We start from the raw sequence: 21284 nt of genomic DNA, 5'->3' as shown, positions 1-21284 counted from the left end.
TAAGTGGCTGATATCATTGCATCGAGTGTGGGGGATTTTGGTCAATTCTTTTCAGAAAGCAACAATAGACCAGGAGACAACCCATATGGCATCCTTTTTATCTACTAAGTTTTCTTTGTGATATATTTGCTGGTGAAATATGTGCTTTATTATTGTCTATTATGGGTAATGCACTGTGTTATTACAACAGTAAAAAGCAAACAGTGAGAACAAAACAAAAACCTAGGCAGAATGCATGATCTTTTAGAGTTTGCTAATTAAATTACACACAGGTATTTTAAAGACTAAACAATCAAGTAAGTAAATGACTACATATGTGAGACTTGCATTCATTGTGAAAGATAAGCCATTTTTACTTCCAGTACAAGTTTTATTTTTCATATCAGTTAACCCTAATCATTGAGTGCATTTGAACATATCTCATTTTCTCTCAATTATATGGAATTTATCATTTGTGAGGAGTACCGTATTCTGGAAGAATATTTACAACCAGAAGTGGTATTAATGTCAACCCCATTGATCCAAGCAGTGAAATGGAGCCAGACTCCTGTAAATCAGTAGTAATTGGTAAAAATATCTTCTGCTTCAATGGTAGTATTAGAAACAAATCATAAGTAGCCCATTAAAAAACAGTTAAACAGAAAAAAGTTATTAGGATTATTGTTGTTGTTTTAACCTATCTTGAAATAAAGTACTCTAAATGTAATAGATATTACCAAATTTAAGAAAATGTTTTACTCAGTGGACTAAATTGAATAAGGATGCTAACAGGAACATATCCAATTAATAATTAATCACATATATCCAACTGGGGTCATATTATGTAGTGGAAAGAGAATGGGATTTAGAAGCAAAATATCTGATTGAAGATAAACATTGACATTTGTTATTAGGGTAACCATATGTCCAAATTTTCTGAGGGCAGTCATGGTTTATATCTGTTTTCCTGACATAATAACACCACCCTCTTCCATTCTTATAAGTTTACTAGAGGCCGGGTGCAGGAATTCATGCATGGGTGGGGTCTGGCTGGCCTGCCCCGATGGGGGCCCATTGGCCTGGGTCGGTGGGGGGAGGGGCCGCAGGTGGTTGGCTGGCCAGCCCCGCCCCCAATCAGGGTGTTGGGGGCCAATCAGGGGTCAGGCTGGCGGGGGTGGGGGGAGGCTGATCAGGGCCTGGATTAGGCTGGTTAGCTGCTGCAGTACATGTCATAGCCACCAGTTGTTCAGGTTGTTCTGGTCATTCTGTTGTTCTGGTTGCTGGGCTTTTATATATATAGAGAGATTGGTTTGAACAAGACATTTTATGGTCAATTCACTATGATAGCCAACTCACAATTATAAAGTTTGCATAATACTTTTGGTTTTGAATATTGTTTTGATGACATGAAAATTATTAGAAGAACCATAGAGAGGTATATAAATAGTAGTGTATTCATTTGGTCAGGGTGATTAATGTGACTGAATAAAAGAGGGTAGTTTATTTTTGCTAGTCCTTATTGAACAAATTACAATTACTCTTATTTAAGTAGTTATATGCCCTATTTGTTCTGTTGAAATCAAGTCATCGACCATGACTACCAGGAATATTGGAACCTGGACTTTATTTGTGATAAAAATAAGAGATAGATTCCATTTAGTTAAAATTTCAATGCATTTCCTAAACTGAGTGAGAAAAATGGAACCAATTTTTTCATGATTCATCAACATTCAATTCACTTTTGGATATTCTTAGCCTTTTCTTTTTTATAATTTTTAAGAGATACTTATATGTCCTGTTAGCTTTGGAAAATCATAATAATTCTATTATTTTAATAAGCCATTGTTAGTAATCACACATTTTAATGTTTATTCCTATGAATTTGATCTTAAGTGTACAATTTCTCAAAGAAAAACAATTTCATGCAACACCACTCCTGAATCCTATTTTATTTCAGATCATCTACTTCGTCTCTGGATTGGCTTTCCCTCATTGAATCTCTTCTTGGATAGCCATTAGAAGACTTGTATTTGAAATAAATTTAAGCAAAACCAGTTTTTATCAATAGCAAATGAATTCCCAACAAAGCCAAGGTCTCTTTATCAGTAAGAAAAAGAAATGAATTCTTCCTAAATTTGAGATGCCATTAACTGAACACCAGGAGGACTATAAAACCTTGGCAAGTAAACATCAGCTCACCATATGAAACTTTTAAAAATATAGATTGTGGGACAGATGTTTGGGGATAGTAATTACCACTTTATGGGGTTGTTAAAAACATTAACTAGATAATGTGTATGAAAGCATGTAGCCAGTAACCTACAATTTTTAGTAGATACTCAATATATCTTTGTTGAAATCTGGGAAGAATGAAGAGTCAAGGGAATATATCCTACAAAATAATGCTCTTTCTTTTATTTTTTTCTATGCCAGCCAAGACCCTCTCCCTTAAAAATTGGTATCAATGACCATGAATTAAAGTTTATTTGATTCAGATAATCATTTTTAAAAGCTTTATGTGCCTTTTGAATCATTCAATTTTTTTTTACTTCCAAAATCTGAAATTGAAGATTCTGAACCACCTAGATTAGGATTTGAGGTCACCAAAAGACTCAATTTTACTATCTCCATCTACTGGCAGGGAGGAACTATACCCAAGCATCTGGACTGGCATAGAAAAGAGGAGAAAGAACATTTAAAAGGTAAGCAAAACATATATTTTTATTTACTCTGAATTTTTAAACTTTTCTTATCATACACTCTAATGTAATTGCACATAAGTAAGGTTGATATGGACCATATTGCAGATTAAAATTTGTTTAGGTGGTATAATAGTCTTATCTGATTCTTCAGTATGAACAAGTGCAGGCTCGAATGCCTTCCTTTTACAATGGGGGTCTTTTCTATCCTTGTACCTTTAAATTTCTATTCAGTTGATCCAGTACTTCAATGGTATTTTCATTTTCTTAATAATCTTGAAACTGTAATGTACTGAAATATCTCTAGTCTTATTCCTGTATTCTCTGATATGTTAAGACAATTTCCCTTGGCATATTATTTTGACTATTATGGTGTAAAAAGAGTAGAGTTATTTTTCTTAAAGTGTAATTTATTATTCTGGTATTTCTTAGCCTTTGTGTCCTTTCTTCATTCGTAAGTATTTTCTTTTGGCATATAGTAATGAATAAAAGTCCTTTGTTAATTAATGAGTAAAGTCTTAATACATATTTATATCAGGGTCTTTTTTATTTTATTTTTATATTTTGCTTCCCACCACAAATCTTTTATTTTGGTTGACTTTTTATAAAGGATATAACATTGCAAGCAAATTTTGAAGTGTAACTGCTATAAAATAAATATGTGGAAGGTTTGTGGTGGTGTACAGAAATCACTATAAATTTTAATCACATAGTTTAAATTATTAGTATAGCTGTCTTAAGGCTTATGTAATGTGTATTTTTGTTTTAAAAGCCCTACTTCAACTTAATAGGAAGAATATTAGCCATTTCTCAGGATAATTAGTATTATTACACTTAACCACAATTAAGTTTTCCCCTATTTTCTCCTGCTCCTTCTCACCCCTGGGTCATTTGTTTCCTTATATCTTTGTTCCATTTGGGGGGACAGTATTCTATTGATTTCAGAAGATACATGGGTAGATTTATGGGAAACATAGGTGGAGAGTTTTCAACATCAAAAATGGATTTTATGAGCAAGAAGTTTCAAGGAAATGCTCTGTTCCAACAGGTCTGTTCGTTTGCGGGAGGGCACCAATGCAGTTGGTCCCTTTGCTGGCTGGGGGATTACTGTCACATAAACAGTGCAAATACCTTGTGGCTCCTGACAGTGTCCAATCTGACAAACATATCCTCAAAGTCTTCACTGAGATCAGAGATAGAAAAGTAGGTATTTTTTAATAACGTTGAAGCAACTAGTGATAATGAGGTATTAGACAATAATCTCTCCTCACAAATGAAACTTCTGGTGGGCTTTGTGAAGTTCAATTCCATCCCTATTTTGAATAAAAGTATGTATCTTCTTAAATCTGTCCCATCTATATTTTAGCTTCTCTTTTTAGACCTCCCTTAAAGCTAGTTTTTGCTTAAGAATTCTGCTAATGGGTATATCCAAACCAACTCCAGAATAAAGTATACTTAACATCTTCATGTTGGTGCTTGTTCACTCTTTTGTAATAGACCAACTAGATGGCAAAATAATATAAGTTGAGATCAAATAGCTTGGCATGATTATTTTCATTTTCATTATTAAAATTGTATTTCTTTTGAGAAATAAAATTTAAGCAACCATTTTTCCCACTAAAATTGTGTTTTATTAGTACTTTATGGCTGTCATTTCTATTAAAAGCCTCATATCTATATTTTATTCATATTTTAACATCATGTTAAGATTGACAGGAGTTACTGAGGGCAGAGTGTGGGGAGGGAAGGTGATGTTTGCCAGCAGGGTAGAATGGTTAGAACATTTCTGAGTATATTTATATTTAATCCAGCCTATAATGGCAATCAAGTCCCAGGATAATTGCGCTTCATTTGGTTCTGATATCATTATGTGGATTTACTACTGAAACCAAAGATTTTACTACAAATAGAACTTATAAATCTCAGATATTGCTTATGGAAATGCAAATACTTTATCACTTATTTATAGCATTTAATAACATTTAAAACATAAGTAGGAGGATATAACTTGTATAGATGTGACCAAATGAATTATTTTTTCTATATTTGAGTATTATTCATAAGAAATTCATAGGCTTATTATACATAAATTCACCTTTGAACATAAAATGCTAAAAGTCATTTTCAGCACTTATGATTACTGAATATATTAAGACTGAAATAAATATATTCCTATTTTATTGTATCTTAGGAATTATTTATTTTGCTTATTTCAGAGGTTAACCTAAAATAAAATTTCAAACATAGTTTAAATATTCATTGGAGGCATAAACTAGTGGTCTTATTTGTACTTTTCTCCGAAATAGTAGGTTTGTATTGATTACCTGAATTTTAAACATCTTCCCATTAGAATGTCAGTACTGTATCTAGACATTATGTGCTCACAAAGAAACAGGTAGCTACCTTCCGTATTTGAAATTGCTGGTAAATTCCAACCTGAGTGTTGTAAGTTATATGTGCTGTGCAGATAAAAAATTGCCAGATGCTGAGTCTAAAACAGATGAGGTTCTTTACTGAACATACTTTCTATTAAACAAGCTTATTTGTTTCCTTAAAGTTAATATACTATGAATTTGTACTTAATGACATTAGCCAGTTTTTGTCATGATATTTCATACAAATGTATTTTTCTACTTATATTTTATGTAAATTTTCTACATTGAATAACAGTTTAAATGTAACAAGAGAGCTGAATAAATTTTGAAAAATTGAATCAATAGTGTATCTTTGAAGTGATTTTTTTTTTTTTTTGGTAATGTGAATTACTCCTAATTTATTTTACATTCTGGTTTTTGTCTCTTTGTGGTACCTAAAGTAATTTAATACAGAATAAGGAATAATAGCATTGCCTGAACATGCTTCACTATAGTGGTTTGTGTAACTATGTGTATGTACAATTATATTCATTACTAATTAATGTGTAATAAAGGCTTTATGATTCTGTGTTTATAAAGTTGGCTGTTTATCCTGTGGCATAATCCATGAGAAGATTATTGCCAGTCAGTCTTCCATAATTGAGCCTCCACTTACAATGTGATACCCCATTTTGTAAAATGAATTTAGGTTATGTTTTTGCCATTGCCTTAAGGCTAAAATACCATGCAGTCAAATCTTTACTATTTCTGTATCTCATGCATCAATACAAGAAGAATTTGATAATTTTATTTCTGTATTCTCTTATGATGCCAATTCTGATATTTTAGAGCCTGAAAAAGGAACACTAACAATAATCACACCAAGATAACAGGTCTAAATCAAGACCACCTCTGGCAAGCCCAATCATGTTCACTATATAAATGATTTTGGTGGAATGTACAAAAAGTCAACACTAATTGTCTTAAATATAGTAAAAGTGCTTTATTTAGTCATGTACCTGAAAAGCCCAGAGATGAAATGAATTTATTATGCCGTTTGATCTGGGATAGGCTTCTTTTTCCTATATTACCATGTATCTGCCTACTTCTGTATCAGACTGGATTATATTATGATGGCTTAATGGCTAAAGTAGTTCTGGATCTTACTTCTGCATCCAAAATGTCCTAATTCCCAAGTATTAGGGGGGACGGGGAAGCCATTGGATTCACTCCATTTGGCCAATTAGAGTCATCCATGCAGTGAAAGAAATGGACTTATATTGAGCTTCCAGGCATACTTCTGTGGAGGGTCAATCTTGCCTTTTTTTTATTCAGAGGCTATTTCACATTGGTAATGAGGGATGCTGGAAAATACTCCCTATGCTAACTTTCTTTCATTAGTAGATTTTCCTGGAACTTCCTGAACACAGGCCCCCTTTCTTCCCTTTGCTCATAGAGAGGAGGCTAATGGTTGGTTTCCTATACTTCTCAGTAGATTAAAAAAAAAAAAAAATCAAACCTTTTTTTTTTTTTTTTTTTTTTAAAGACGGGATCAGGGTAAAGGAAATGGCAAAATTTTTACTTTTACAAAATTGTCCTTTTTTTCTCCTTCATTAATCAACCTGTAGAAGGAAATCAGAAATGTAAAATCACTTCCTAAAACCATTGCTTCTTGTTTAATCAATTTGACCTTGATGAAACTGGAATCCTTATACATATGACCAATATTGTATGAAAAAAAACTTCATACCTGATAATAAATTTTTTTCTCTCATTGTATTTAAATTAGACAGAATGTGGTGGACAAAGTTTCTCCTTCATGTACAGACTGATTTATAGTTATTAAGATGGTTAATTTATTCAGTTATCATTTTATTGAACTTTAAAATAGGTTGTGATTATTTCTAGTTTATAAAAAATGACATCAAATATCTTGCCTAAAGTAACTAATTTTATCATCAATTGATTTATTTTCGTAGTTAAGACAAAATAATGATTATAATTGTAGCTTTCTCAAATACATCAAAATTATAAAACATTTATTTTTAAAAAACTAAGCAAGCATATAAAGAAAATGGCAAATCTCAATAGTGAGTACTCTACTATCTATAGCTTTCAGCTGAAAAATACATGTAGATTCTAATAGATGAATTTTGAGTAAAATATCAAATACAAATTTTGATACTTTAATTGGTGAGGTGTATAAATTATAAAATATCTTTAATTTTATATGAACAGTCTCTGGAAATTTAGGAATTAAAGATGAAATTTTAAAATAACACATAAAATTGTTTTTGGCTATGTTCTGGGATATCAAATTTGTTTCTATTGATATGTATGAAGTAGTGATGTGTGCTGGGCACAGTGCTAGATGCTGGTTGTGGACTTTAATAAAAATAGTTTTGTCATCTAGGAATTTATAGTGGGGTAGAAAAGAAAGATCAACCCATACATTATCATTAAAATATGCAGTCCTGAAAGAAATAATGCACACAAGAATCAGGATGGCAGTCTAAACTAGGTAATATCCAAAGTGGGTTTTGAATATTAATTATTAGTACCATTACTTAGTGGAGTAATGATACTCAATTAAAGTCCCAGAAGTTGTAATATTAAGAGGACGAGATTTTTGTTTGTTTCTAATGTCCCAAGTACCTGGAACAGTGCATGACACATAATAGAGTCTCAACATATGATTTTTGACTATTCATTCCCTGGAGGAATAAAATTATTATATTCTGGGATAAATTCAAGAACCTAAATTGAGCATATCTTAAATATATTGTTTTATGACTTACTTAATATAGCAATCCCTTAATTTATTTTTCTTTAGTGAACATTTATTCATGTAATTTTTAAACAGTTTGGATAAAGAAAACTAACTTTGTTGATTATCTTTGTTTTATTTTGCTACTTCTTTAAAGGTATGGCAAACAATACATTGAGCTTATGGAGTCTGAGTTTTCTGTCTAGTATATTAGTCTTTTGTATTAATAGTCAGAATTATAAATGTAAATCATGAAAATGGGATACCTATATTGTTTGGAATTTTTTTTTCTTTTTCTTTATTTTTAAAATTTTATTTTTATTGTTGAAAGTATTACATATGTCCCCCTTTCCCCCCACATTAACCCCCTCTATCGCGCCCCCCCCCCAAGGTTTTCTTTGCACTATTGTCTGTGTCCACGAGTTATGCATATATGCATATAAGGTCTTTGGTTAATCTCTCCAGACCCCTTCCCTCTTGAGATGCCTCAATTTGTATGGAGAGATATCTCTTTGCTATGTAGAGCTCGTATATCTTCCCTCTACAGAATCGAAGAGGATTAGGATGAGATTACTCTAGTTTTCCTAGGGAAAAGGCGCCAATCATGGAAGCAGTAAAACTAGCTTTTACATATACTGTATATGTCATGTGATTTTAACTATTGCTTAAAAGTTAAAAATTTGTTAATTGAGAGCTAATGAGAGTGGAACCAGAAATAGCTTATTATAAACACAGTAATAAAATTAGGATAAAGAAGGTTTATCACAGGGGAAAACAGTGTGCAGAGCAAAGCACACATAAGACTGGTGAATAAGTAAGGGCTTGAAAATAGATGCAACCGACTATTACAGAAATGCCTTTATATGCACAATTTAAAATTAACACATATTTGCAAGTAAACACATCAAAAATTTCACAGGACATCAGTGAAGTTTACTAGTTTACGTGTGACATGTCACTGTAGTCTTGCCTACGTGAAACAGGAACCAGAGTTCTTCAGAACTCTAAAACTAAACCAAGAGTGGAGACTCCTTTCTTTTTGCCTAGTTCTTAGTATTACAGCTTTTTCTTTCGACAATCAACTTATAATATTAGAATAGAGAATGAAATGGATGATTTATCTTTCTTTATGAATTATATATTATCCAGAAACACCTTTTTTTTAGTGTTATCTTTATTAAGCATTTTCAATTATTATAATTTTCTTTGCTTATTATCCTTTTATTTCTACTCTCTTTTAGCTTCAAAGGGACTAACAGCATGGCAAATATTAGGAAATTATTTTAATCATAATGCTAAGCTTATTGAATACATATGAATATACAGTGATTCTATGTAGTTGAATTATATGTGCGTATACATAATCAACTGTTTTATTGTATTTGCATTATTAACTTTCCTTTATTCTTTTCTTTTCTATTTTTGTTTCGTTTTAGTTTTTAATACTTGTACCTTAAGGGGTTGTACAGGATAATATGAAATGATGTATACTTATAATTTAAAAAAATTAGTGTTTGTGAACATTTTTATTTTTCATGCTAAATTCACCTATGATGATTAATTTATTCTTGTTTAGAATACATTGAATGGAGTATCTTGGAAATACTGTAGTGACTTAACTACATGCAGTAGTTTTATTTCATTGGTATTTTTTTGTGCGGACTGTTATTGACTATAGGAAAGAAGCTATTCGATAAAATAGTTACAAAATATGTACCTATCTCATTCCTAAAATACCAGTAAGTTATATATTTGGAAAAATGATATTTTTAAATAGTAGGGCTATAAATGTAGAGTCTTAATTTGGTAGAACTTACTATTTGTTGCTTTTTTTCATTTTTATTATAGAGGTAGTAGTTGAGATTTATATAAATCATATGTGTTTGGTGGCAAACCTCACTGCACTTTGAGATGAATTTTTGGGAGCAGCAATTTAACTTAGGAAATTTACAATGCTTAGCACAAATAAGGCTTAGCTTTTTAGTCTATGAATTATGTTTAGTTATAGTTTAGCAGAATTGTGAATTATAAAGAAAAGAAAAAATGATGTTAACATTTAAGTATACACTTTCTATCTATGAGCTTTTTTTGCTTGGAGATATAAAAATAGATTCAAATCTTTTAATAACCACTTAGTTTTCAAGATTATATATGAAAGCGTAAACGTTGCTGTATTTGTAAATAGTGCCTTGAGATATAAGGCATTTGCTTTGAGACAAAATGGGGTAAATGTTAATAAATCAGATTGAAAAAAATTAACTTATTAGAAATATTAGTTATAAAAAAAGAAGAATCCTTGATATAAGCTATTGCTATGTGTAGATTGTTGGAAGAAAATTTAAGGAGTGGGGAAATATCTCATTTTCATTTACATTTTTAAAATTTATTAATTTTAGAGAGATAGGAAGAGAGAAAGAGAGAGAGAGAGAGAGATTTGTTGTTTGACTTATTCATGCATTTATGGTTGATTCTTGTATGTGCCCTAACCAGGGTTCAAACTCAACCTTGCCATTTCAGGACAACACTCGAAGTGACCTAGCTACCCGGCCAGGGCTCATTTTTAAAAGAAAGCTTCATAAACAATTCATTAATTTAATTTTAATAGTAAATTATCATTATTTTCTATAGGGAAAATATCATCTAACTTGATAGATCTTTTGTCTTCTTAGGAGATATACTGGTGCTAAATTATGTGCATAGAGGAGTTATTGATCATTTTATATATGTTAATATAGCCAACAGCAGTATCAAAAATTAGCATCCAATTTAAAAGAGAATGTATTTCTATTTGGGTTACTTACTGCTGAGGACAAGGTTAGGCACACATTTAGGTACTTAAAGCATATTTTACTAATATGATGATCTTCCCCATAATGTATACTGGGTATTGTCAAAGGACATTATATATGTCTTTACCTTGTCTCCCTATTTCTAGGTTAGAAAATATAAAAAATAATTACCAAACTGATTGTTAAAACAGCTGTTTTATGAGGATGAAAACACTGCTTTAAGAATCATACATAAACTTGTTAAAATTATTTTGGGTGCTTTAACAATCAAAAAGGTTATTCTTTAACCTTAATAACATGAGCCTTCTAACACATGACTCTTGACATCGTCTTTTAAATTCAAGGAGTTTCTTAGAGCAGTATTCTTAAATTGCATTTTACCAGAGTTCAGTCATGTATTTTGACTAACATAATGCTAAATGAAAAGTTGTTGCAGTTAGTGTACATGCTAGTACTCTGATTGCTGTTGAAGAATGGAGGCAAAAAGGAATAACTTGCCATCCGAACAGCTTTGTGCCCAATAGAAGATGTATTCATTTCTAATAATAAGAAATTATCATAAATTTAGCCATTTAAAACTCACTTTATTTCGTCTTAGCTCTATAGGTCAGCAGTCTGGGCATCCTATGACTAGGTTCTTGCTCAGAGTTGCATGAGGCTAAAATCAAGGGGTCAGCCAGACTTGATTCTTTCCGGGGGCTGTGGAGAATACTTCCAAGTTTCTTCAGGTTCCTGAGGTTTTAGGACTGAGGTCCTATTTCCTTGCTAGCTGTCAGCCTTAGACTGCGTTCTGCTTTTGGAGGCTTCCCACAACCCTTGGCATGTCACCTCCTCCGTGTTCATTGCCAGCAATAAACAATCAACCTGCTGTTGAATTTCTCTTACACTTTGAATTTCTCTGAATTCAGGGTGGGCCCAGCTTCTTTTAAGGGTTCACCCTATTACGTTAGGCTCAGGCAGATAATTTACATTTTGATGAACTCAAAGTTATCTAACCTAATCATGATTAGGGGGAGTTCAATCATAATTTGTATTTTTAAAACTAGTTATATCACGTTTATTTTTGTTGTTGTTGTTCTAATATGACTCGTATTTGATAAGTTCTTGGAGATTAGGGTTTTAATTTTATTGCAATTTTAGGAATCCAAAAGTATTGCTTGTTTGAAATTTTGGTAATTTGATTCAAATGACTAATTTGCTCTGTTCTTTGAAGTATACCTACACACAGGTTTTTACTCAATACCGTTAAAATAATCTTTTTTTTTTCTGGTTAAATTCTGAAGAGAGTAGTACTTAATTTATATTGTATGAAGCATATCCAACACTTGTTTGGATAAAATGTGGATGATTAAAAAAAAAACTTTTATTTTGAAACCTGTAATTTTTTAAATGTCTGTTCTCAATGTAAATCTATACCTATGTTTTTGTTTTAGGAGTACAAGCTCCCCAGCATGAGAGAATTATTACTGTGTCTACTAATGGAAGTATTCACAGCCCAAAGTTTCCTCATACTTATCCAAGAAATATGGTCTTGGTATGGAGATTAGTAGCAGCAGAGGAAAATGTATGGATACAACTTACATTTGATGAAAGATTTGGGCTTGAAGAACCAGAAGATGACATATGCAAGTAAGTTATCATACTTGAAATTCCAACAAATTCTTCATTTTGATGATGTGATTTTAAATGGCGTCTTTTGTTCTGTTCTGTTTTCCTGGAGATCCAAGAAATTTACAACCTTATTTAAGCTATGTTTCATTTAAAATTAGAAGATACATACATACAAATACATGGTCAGTAGTTATTTTCTACCTCTGAGCATAATTTGAGAAAATTTCAGGTAAAAAATACATATAGAGTAAAACTGTCTAATGAGGAATTGAGAATAAAAAGCCAAGGGAAGGACTACAGTTGTGCCAGAAAAGTTGTTACCATTAGTGCTGAAAATTTTACATTGGAGCTTCTTGATAGTCAATCAAGAAAATAAAGAATAAGTTATTAAAAGTAAATGTAGTCCATGGGTACATATTACCCATCATACCTAGTATTCATAAGTATAGTACACATAAGGATACATTCCTACACATAGGACCAAGAAGTTTTAATATTTCATCACAAAAATTATGGATCTGAAAGCAGAATTAGAAATTTAGGCTAACTTTATGGTTTGGCCCATAGAAACTTATCATAATTCTCCTAGAAGCATTCATGAACCAAAGTCAGCTGGAGTATTTCACCCACGCAAAAGACCACCTACTGTATGTCATACAAATATTACTCTTTAAATCCTATGTGAATACACTTGTCAAGGTTGGGTGGTCTTATTGAAGATTTTTCACTTCAGTGGCGTTTGTATATCATAAAAATATTTTACTTGAGCTTCCTTGCAGGGTTCTTTATTTTTTCTTTGATATACAAGTTAAAAGAGAATTTTCATTTTATGATGTATTACAGATAAAGATTTCAATGCAGATGAAATAAACTTTGTACTTGCTGTCATCACAATTTGTATCTTTAACATTTACATGGTTAGATTTTTTTCACATTTCTGCATTCTGCAACATTGCATGTCATATTATTTTTTCTTAAATCTATAATCTTAGACTTTGAGAATAGAAGCTGTCCTGGCTATTTATAGAGATACGGAGAAGTGTCTTCCCTATATATCATTCATATTTTATACCTACACCATTGCTAAAACCCATTTTCCTACCACCCATCTTAGTTTTTCACCATGCTATAAACTGTACCACTTGTGTTCTTTTCATAGATAGGATTTCTTAATATTATCAAATGTTGCGAAAGGTTTAAGATATTGTACCATTTCAAAGTAGCCAGTTAGCCTACCACAAGTTCATGAATGCCGATAGAAGACAGGAGCCTCTTGGGCAGGAGACAAAGGACTTTGTTACAATAGTAGCAGTAGCCAGAGTATTAGCACTTTCTTGTGCCTCTTCCCCTAATTCCAATTCCCACAGGTCAATGCCAAGAGAACTACATGATACATGCATGCTGAAGGATTTGTGTTATGGGAGAGGAATTGTTATATATGTGTGTATGTATATAATGTATGTTAATAATCCTATCTAATAAAAGAGTAATATGCAAATTGACCATCACTCCAACACACAAGATGGCTGCCTCCATGTGGTCAAAGATGGCCACCCCCATGTGGACACAAGATGGCTGCCACAAGATGGCCAGCAGAGGAGGGCAGTTGGGAGGGACGAGGCCAGCAGGGGAGGGCAGTTGGGAGGGAGATCAGGCCTACATGGAAGGACAGTTGTGAAGGGGAAGGCCTGCAGGGGAGGGCAGTTGCGGGGGGACCCAGGCCTGCAGGGGAGGGCAGTTGGGGGGGGACCCAGGCCTGCAGGGGAGGGCATTTGGGGGTGACCAGCCTACAGGGGAGGGAAGTTAGGGGTGACCAGACCAGCAGGGGAGAACAGTTAGGGGTAACCAGGCTGGCAAGGGAGGGCAGTTAGGGGTGACCGGGCCAGCAAGGGAGGGCAGTTGGAGGCAACCAGGCCTGTAGGGGAGGACAGTTAGGGGTGACCAGGCCAGAAGTGGAGGGCAGTTAGGGGTGACCAGGCTGGCAGGGGAGGGCAGTTAGGGGTGACCGGGCCAGCAGAGGGGAGCAGTTAGGCGTCGATCAGGCTGGGAGGCAGAATTGGTTAGGGGCAATCAGGCAGGCAGGCAGGTGAGTGGTTGGGATCCAGCAGTCTTGGATTGTGAGAGGGATGTCCGACTGCCCATTTAGGCTTGATCCCACTGGGATCGGGCCTAAATGGGCAGTCGGACATCCCTTGAGGGGTCCCAGATTGGAGAGGGTGCAGGCTGGGCTGAGGGACACCCCCCCCCCCACAAGAATTTCGTGCACCGGGCCTCTAGTTAAATAATAATAATTGAACTATCATTCAGCATGTCTAACCTATGTTGTGACTTAACTCAGACAGTATGAGACTCAACTTAAAAATGTGACTCTTTCAATAATAGTTCTGAAGTCCCTTCCTTATGTTTTTCCCTGATTACACCTCTTATCCCTGCATTTCTAATCAATGTCTTTAGCTTTTTTTTTCACTTCATGTCTTGATTTTCTCTATAATTTTATCCATATATTTCTATATGTACTGTCCTATAAAAAGTAAATTATTTTTTGCCTGTTTTGAAATATATATCAATGGGATAATTTTGAGTGTTTACTTTTGTGACTTGCTATGCATTTCAAAACAAGCAAAATGAAACAATATATTTTTAAAGTTAGCTCATGTCAACGCAGATAGGTTAGATCATTTGTTTACCTTAATAAATAGTCTGTTTCTAATGGCTACCTTGGAATGCATATTAACTTAATATCTAAAACCAATCAATGTTTACTCCTTTCCCAAAATATGAAATTACCTGAGAATATTTTAACTACTATGAATGCTAACTCCCGAGATACCACCACACTATATTGATAAGACAGAACTGAGTTTATTGCTTACCTTGGTGACAGAGAAGACCATGTTAACAGTGGTCTTCTTTAGTAAACTCTGGGAAGAAAAAGCAAAGCCAAAAATGGATCTTTCAATGTGGAGACTTGGTTAAGATGGGTAAGGATCAGGATTAAATAGTTTACAATTGGTGGAAACAAGGAAGGGTATTTCAGGGAAGAGTTTCATCAATGATAATACTTTCAGTTGAAGAAGTTAACGGTTCTTTTGGGAAGTTCATGTAATGAAGAGTAAAGTTAATTCCCTGGCAATAATGATGACAATAAAATACTAATGTCATGTAATTGCAAAGAGAACACTGGTGGGTGTTTTTGTCCTATCGTCCAAGCTGGTTAACTACAGTTAACCCCACTTCTCATTAGTATGCATATGATAATTATTGTGGGTTTTAGTTTTATATCTTTTAACTTCACAAACAAGACATTGTTTTTATTATTTCATGTAATCTATAGGTGATCAAAATTTATTAGTTTTCTTCAAAATTAAAAAATAGTTTGAACATTTTCATCTTTTCCTGCAGTTTATAATAGAATTAATGTGGCATGAATATTTGCTAATTTATTTACTCTTACATTCAACAAGCACTTCTTGAGCATGAACACTGTGGTAGGTAATAGGATGACAGTAGTGAGTCGGAAATGGCTCAGACCCTTGTGTAGCTTAGTCTGGGTAAGGAGTCAGACAGACAAGTAAACAGTCAAATAAAACAAAATGCCACCAGTCCCAGGGTATGGTAAATACGGAGTATAGTTATTACTGTAACTGATTATAGTTAAGATAGATTTGTTGACCATTTTCTAGCTCATATCATAACTGTGTATCTTACTGGTAGCTGACCATTTTCTAGCTCATATCATAACTGTGTATCTTACTGGTATCAGTGTCTAAATAATTGTTATTAATTTATCATGGAGAATTGTGTGAGGATGCATTTATCCTGCCAAGCAGACCTCAAAAATTCAAATATTCCACTGTCTGTGGTTTGCTCTAGTAGATATAGCTTTCAAGGATAGCATAGGTTCCTTACATCAATTTTACATTGCCAATATAGGCTGTGGGTGATAAAATTATAAGGAAATAATTGTTTTTTGACAACAACATAAAGTATGCCGTAGTTGTATGACCATACAATTGAAATAAAGGAAAACAATATTGTTTACTTAGCTAATAATGAACTTGGAAATTGCCAGTTTCAATATTTTTGACATTAGAAATATTTCTAGCCCTAGCAGGTGTGGCTCAGTGGATAGAGCATTGACCTGAGGACCAAAGGGTCTTGGGTTTGATTCCATTCAAGGGCACGTATCTTGGTTTTAGGTTCCTCCCCAGCCTGGGCCCTGATCAGGGCTCCTGCAGGAGGCAACCAATTGATGTTTTTATCTCACATTGATATTTCTCTCTGTCTTTCCCTCTCCCCCATCTCTCTAAAAAATCAATGGAAAAATATCCTCAGGTGAAGATTAACGAAAAATAAATATTTCTATTAGACAACCCAAAGAATAACTTAGAATGTTAAATGGTCATTATATTATAGAGAAGAGGGTTAGTCTGGATTTCTGAGTTTTGAGAAAAGCAGATGATACAGACCTATATTACATCATGTCTACATGTCTAGGAATATTACAATTCTGCTACAGCTGTGCCTTAACAAAATATTTTCCTAATAAATTGTGGCATAAATTTAAAAATAGTGAGATTTATACCAGAAAGTGTAACTGTAAGACTCTCAGTTTCAGGTGACCACAAATAATTAGCCAATGACTGTAACAATCTTGAAAAGAAAATGTTTGGATTATGTTACTAAAAATTTCAGGATTAATCTTTATCCAGATTCTGAGTAATGCCATTCTGTCGCTTTTGCTCCACCTCTATAGAATTGCTTCCCTGTGGTTGACTCCATTCTCAATCAGTCTGTCTTCACATACTGGAAGAGAAAGGCCCAGAAGTACCAAGATTTTAGCACTTACAATCTTTCAAGGAGACAGACTCTTCCTGTAAAAGTTCTTGGAAGAGTTATGATTGGTCTGTTGTTGTTTTTTTGAAGATATTTTTATTGATTTCAGAGGGGAAAGGGGAGAGAGAGAGAGAGATAGAAACATCAATGATGAGAGAGAATCATTGATCGGCTGCCTCCTGCATACGCCCCCTTCCGGGGATCAAGCCCGCAACCTGGGCTTGTGCCCTTGACTGAAATCGAACCTAAGACCCTTCAGTCCCCAGACCAATGCTCTATCCACTGAGCCAAACCAGCCAGGGCTGATTGGTCTGTTTTGAACTCAGTATCCATCCCTGGACCAGTTACCATAGTGGGGGATAGGGTCATGTTTTACTGTGTTTGTCAAGATTTGGGTCTTGTGCCCATCCCTAACCAAGTAATGAACTGTGATTGGTGGAGACGTTGTCTCTGAAAGTAGAAAACTATTTTTTTTACCCATGGGTAAGAGGAAGAGGTGGTGATGGTACAAAAATAACAATCTCCACTCTCAGTGATAAGGACCAAAAGGAGCTGAAGGTCAGCTTTCAAATTCACACTTCCTGTTTTTGCTACCTGCACTTTTGGCCACAGATTAAGTTTTCTTTACAGTGAAGATTTTTGCCAGTGCCCCTTTCAGCAGCTCTTGACTGTAGTTTGCTCAACGGCATAATTTATAGTTTTGTTATCCTTTGACCTCTGTAGCAATTACTTTTGTAATGTAAAAAAAAAAACACAAAAAAAAACTTCCCAAGAGGGCTGAAAATGAAGGGTGGGGACCTGACCAAGTCTGAGATCAAGGGACTCTGCCCTTGGCTAATGAGATGTTTTGGTTTTATGTTTTGAAATGTTCAAAATCAACATTCCAAGTAGAGAAAGAATGTATCCTGTAACTCCCAAAACTCACGTCTGGTTCACCCAGTGTCTGTCTCTCACGGAGACTTTACCTTTTTTCTTGCATTTTATTTTCGTCTCTTCTACCCCCAATATTGCCATCTCTTCCCTGCCTTCCCTTCACCACCTTCCCTGTTTGTTTATTGCCTAGAGATCACTTTCCTACATTGATTCAAAAAGAGTTTTCTAGTTTTCACTCTTTGAGGACCTGGGGAATATTGTGATGCCATTCTTGAGCCATGCCTTTACTTTCAGTGGCTGCCTTGCTATCACTGGGGTAATGATGAGATCTCTTCTTTGAATTGTGCAATTGGCACAACGGCTGAAATACGGGCAAATTCCAGGACCAAAGAAATATCCATATTACTAGTTAGCTAGTTATCTATTTATACTATTTTATAAAAAAACGAAAAACCACACAAGAGTAATAGAGTACTAATCAATAATAAAGGACTTATAAATGTACGCATCCTAATATATAAAAACCCTGGGTCCGTCACATCCACAACAACCAGGAGGCTCGACCAACTGGAAGTCAGTCCTGCAGTCAGTGCTGGGTCGCCACGGCAACCCAGCACTGACTGCTTCAGCTGCAGGCACAGTGACCCAGCACTGACTGCTGAGGGGGCTGCGAATCAGGCCCAGAGAGAGGCCTGAAGAGAGAAGAAGGGTCTGATCTGTAGCCTTTGTGGCAGCTGTTGATCAGCACTTGCCTCTCTCTTTAGCTCTGGGCCTGGTGAGCAGCTGCACCTCCATTTCTCTCCAGGCCTCCACCTGGGCTGCTGATCAGCCCCGCCTTTCTGATCAGGCCCCATTAATAGGCCAAGAGACACTGACTGGCATAGAAACCGACCAATCAGAACCAAATCTGGGTAACTGTGAGAAGCCAACGGCTGCCTAGGAGGCAGAGCTTTTGACACTGACTGGCATAGAAACTGACCAATCAGAACCAAATCTGGGTCAACTGTGAGGAGCCAATGGCTGCCTAGGAGGCAGAGCTTTTGACACTGACTGGCAGAGAAACTGACCAATCAGAACCAAATTGGCCAGCAGAGGAGGGCCGTTGGGGGCAAGATCAGGACAGCAGGGGAGGGCAGTTAGGGGTGATCAGGCAGGCAGAGGCAGTTAGGGGCTATCGGGCCGGCAGGGAGGGCAGTTGGGGGCGATCGGGCCAGCAGGGGAGCAGTTAGGCGTTGATCAGGCCAGCAGGGCAGCGGTTAGGGGGTGATCAGGCTGGCAGGCAGAAGCAGTTAGGGGCAATCAGGCAGGCAGGCAGGCGAGTGGTTAGGAGCCAGCAGTCCCAGATTGTGAGAGGGATGTCCGACCCCTTAGGGTTCCCAGATTGGAGAGGGTGCAGGCTAGGCTGAGGGACACCTCCCCCCCAGTGCACAAAATTCATACACCGGGCCTCTAGTTTTAGATATTGTGACATTTCTACAATAGTCTCTCTTTTCTCAGCTTCTTCAAGGATTTATGCTGTTATCTCCAACATTATGTTAATAATATTTTGCTCTATGAGCTTTCAAATAATACACTTTCTTTCATTCACCTGACACTGAATCTTGGCGAGTTAGACTCTGTTCAAATCTCTTTTTATGGAACAGCTTACCTTAGAAAAAAGTAAATATTTATTATTACTACTAGAGGCCCGGTGCACAAAATTCGTGCACAGAGGGGGGTTGTCCCTCAGCCCAGCCTGTACCCTCTCCAATATGGGACCCCTCAAGGGATATCCGACTGCCTAAACGGGCAGTCGGATATCCCTCTCACAATCCAGGACTGCTGACTCCCAACTGCTTGCCTGCCTGCCTTCCTGATTGCCCCTAACCACTTCTGCCTGCCAGCCTGATCACCCCCTAACCACTCTGCTGCCAGCCTGTTTGCCCCCAACTTCCCTCCTCTGCTGGCCTGGTCACCCCTAACTGCCCTCTCCTGCAGGGTTGATCACCTCCAACTGCCCTCCCTTGCAGGCCTGGTCCTTCTCAACTGCCCTCCCTTGCAGGCTGGGTGCCTCCCAACTGCCCTCTCCTGCTGGCCATCTTGTGGTGGCCATCTTGTGTCCACATGGGGGCAGGATCTTTGACCACATGGGGCCGATATATTGTGTGTTGCAGTGATGATCAATCTGTATATTACTCTTTTATTAGATAGGATAGAGGCCTGGTACAGGGGTGGGGGCCAGCTGGTTTGCCCTGAAGTGTATCCCGGATCAGGTGGGGGTTCCCTTGGGGCATGGGGTGGTCTGAGCGAGGGGCCTGTGGTGATTTGCAGGCCTGCCACACCCCCTGGCAACCCAAGCAGAGGCCCTGATATCTGGAATTTATTTTCCTTCTACAAGTGAAACTTTGTAGCCTGGAGTGGAGCCAAGCCTGGGGCTCCCTCCGAGGCCAGCAGCCATTTGTGTTGGGGTTATAATTGAAACTTTGTTGCCTTAAGCGGGTGGGCCCGGCCAGGTTGTGCGGAAAGCTTTGCTTCCCCTGTTGCCGGCGGCAACCCTGGCCTGCTCTCTCAAGCTCCATTCTGCCGCCATTTGTTTGAATTTGTTTACCTTCTATAATTGAAACTTTGTAGCTTGAGTGGAGGCTTAGGCCTGGCCAGGGCAGGCGGAAAGCTTGGCTTCCTCTGTTACCTAGGAAACCTTGCTCTCTGTGGCTGTAGCCATCTTGGTTTTGGTTAATTTGCATGCTCATTCTGATTGGATGGTGGGCGTGGCTTGTGGGCATGGCTTGTGCGTGTGTCAGAGGTATGGTCAATTTGCATATTTGTCTATTATTAGGTAAGATTTTTAATCCTCACCCGAGGAAATTTTTTCCATTGATTTTTAGAGATAGTGGAGGGGAGAGGGCAAGAAACACCAATGTGAGAGAGACATTCATTTTTTGCCTCCTGAGTGCCCCCAACCAGGGCTGAGTGCCTGCAACTGATGTACGTGCCTTTGTCTGGAATTGAACCCAGTATCCTTCAGTCCACAGGCTGATGCTCTAATCCACTGAGCCAAACTGGTTAGAGCAGAAATTGATCTAAGTGATTGATGAAATTGTTTCTAATTATTATTTGATTTCTCCTCTAATGGTTTTGCCAGTGACTGAAAATATATAAATTTTACAAAAGGATTATTGTTTTGCTATGTAATTAACAAAGCTTAAATTAAGATATTTAACAAAACCCTTCCAAATTAAGCTTAAATGATTTTATTGCATCTGATTCACATGTGAAGGAAGAGAATGGCAGTTAAGGACCACTTGCCTGCTTTCTTGGCAATGTTGTTCATATTTACCTCTGCTTTCAGCAGAAGGAATGATCTGAATATTATCTTCTATTCCATATTTACTCTAGC

The 21284-nt window shown here is 36.2% G+C and overlaps 1 protein-coding gene across 6 annotated transcripts in view; it reads left to right on the top strand.

Moving 5' to 3' along the window:
- PDGFC (platelet derived growth factor C) overlaps positions 1 to 21284 on the top strand; it is a 178570-nt gene that overhangs the window by 82717 nt on the left and 74569 nt on the right. For 4 of the 6 annotated variants that reach the window (XM_079770784.1, XM_079770783.1, XM_079770785.1 and 1 more), the window contains one exon: positions 12022 to 12217. In XM_079770784.1, coding sequence (XP_079626910.1) covers positions 12022 to 12217 — 196 coding nt within the window. Of the gene's footprint in view, positions 1 to 2620; positions 2682 to 3726; positions 3882 to 12021; positions 12218 to 21284 lie in introns of all 6 variants that reach the window. The other 2 variants (XM_079770787.1, XM_079770786.1) reach the window with 2 other exon arrangements.

Source organism: Cnephaeus nilssonii (genome assembly GCF_951640355.1).
Source record: "Cnephaeus nilssonii genome assembly, chromosome: 5".
Taxonomy (NCBI): domain Eukaryota; kingdom Metazoa; phylum Chordata; class Mammalia; order Chiroptera; family Vespertilionidae; genus Cnephaeus; species Cnephaeus nilssonii.
The sequence above is the reverse complement of the archived record's forward strand: the minus strand, read 5'-3'. Positions and strand labels throughout refer to the sequence as shown.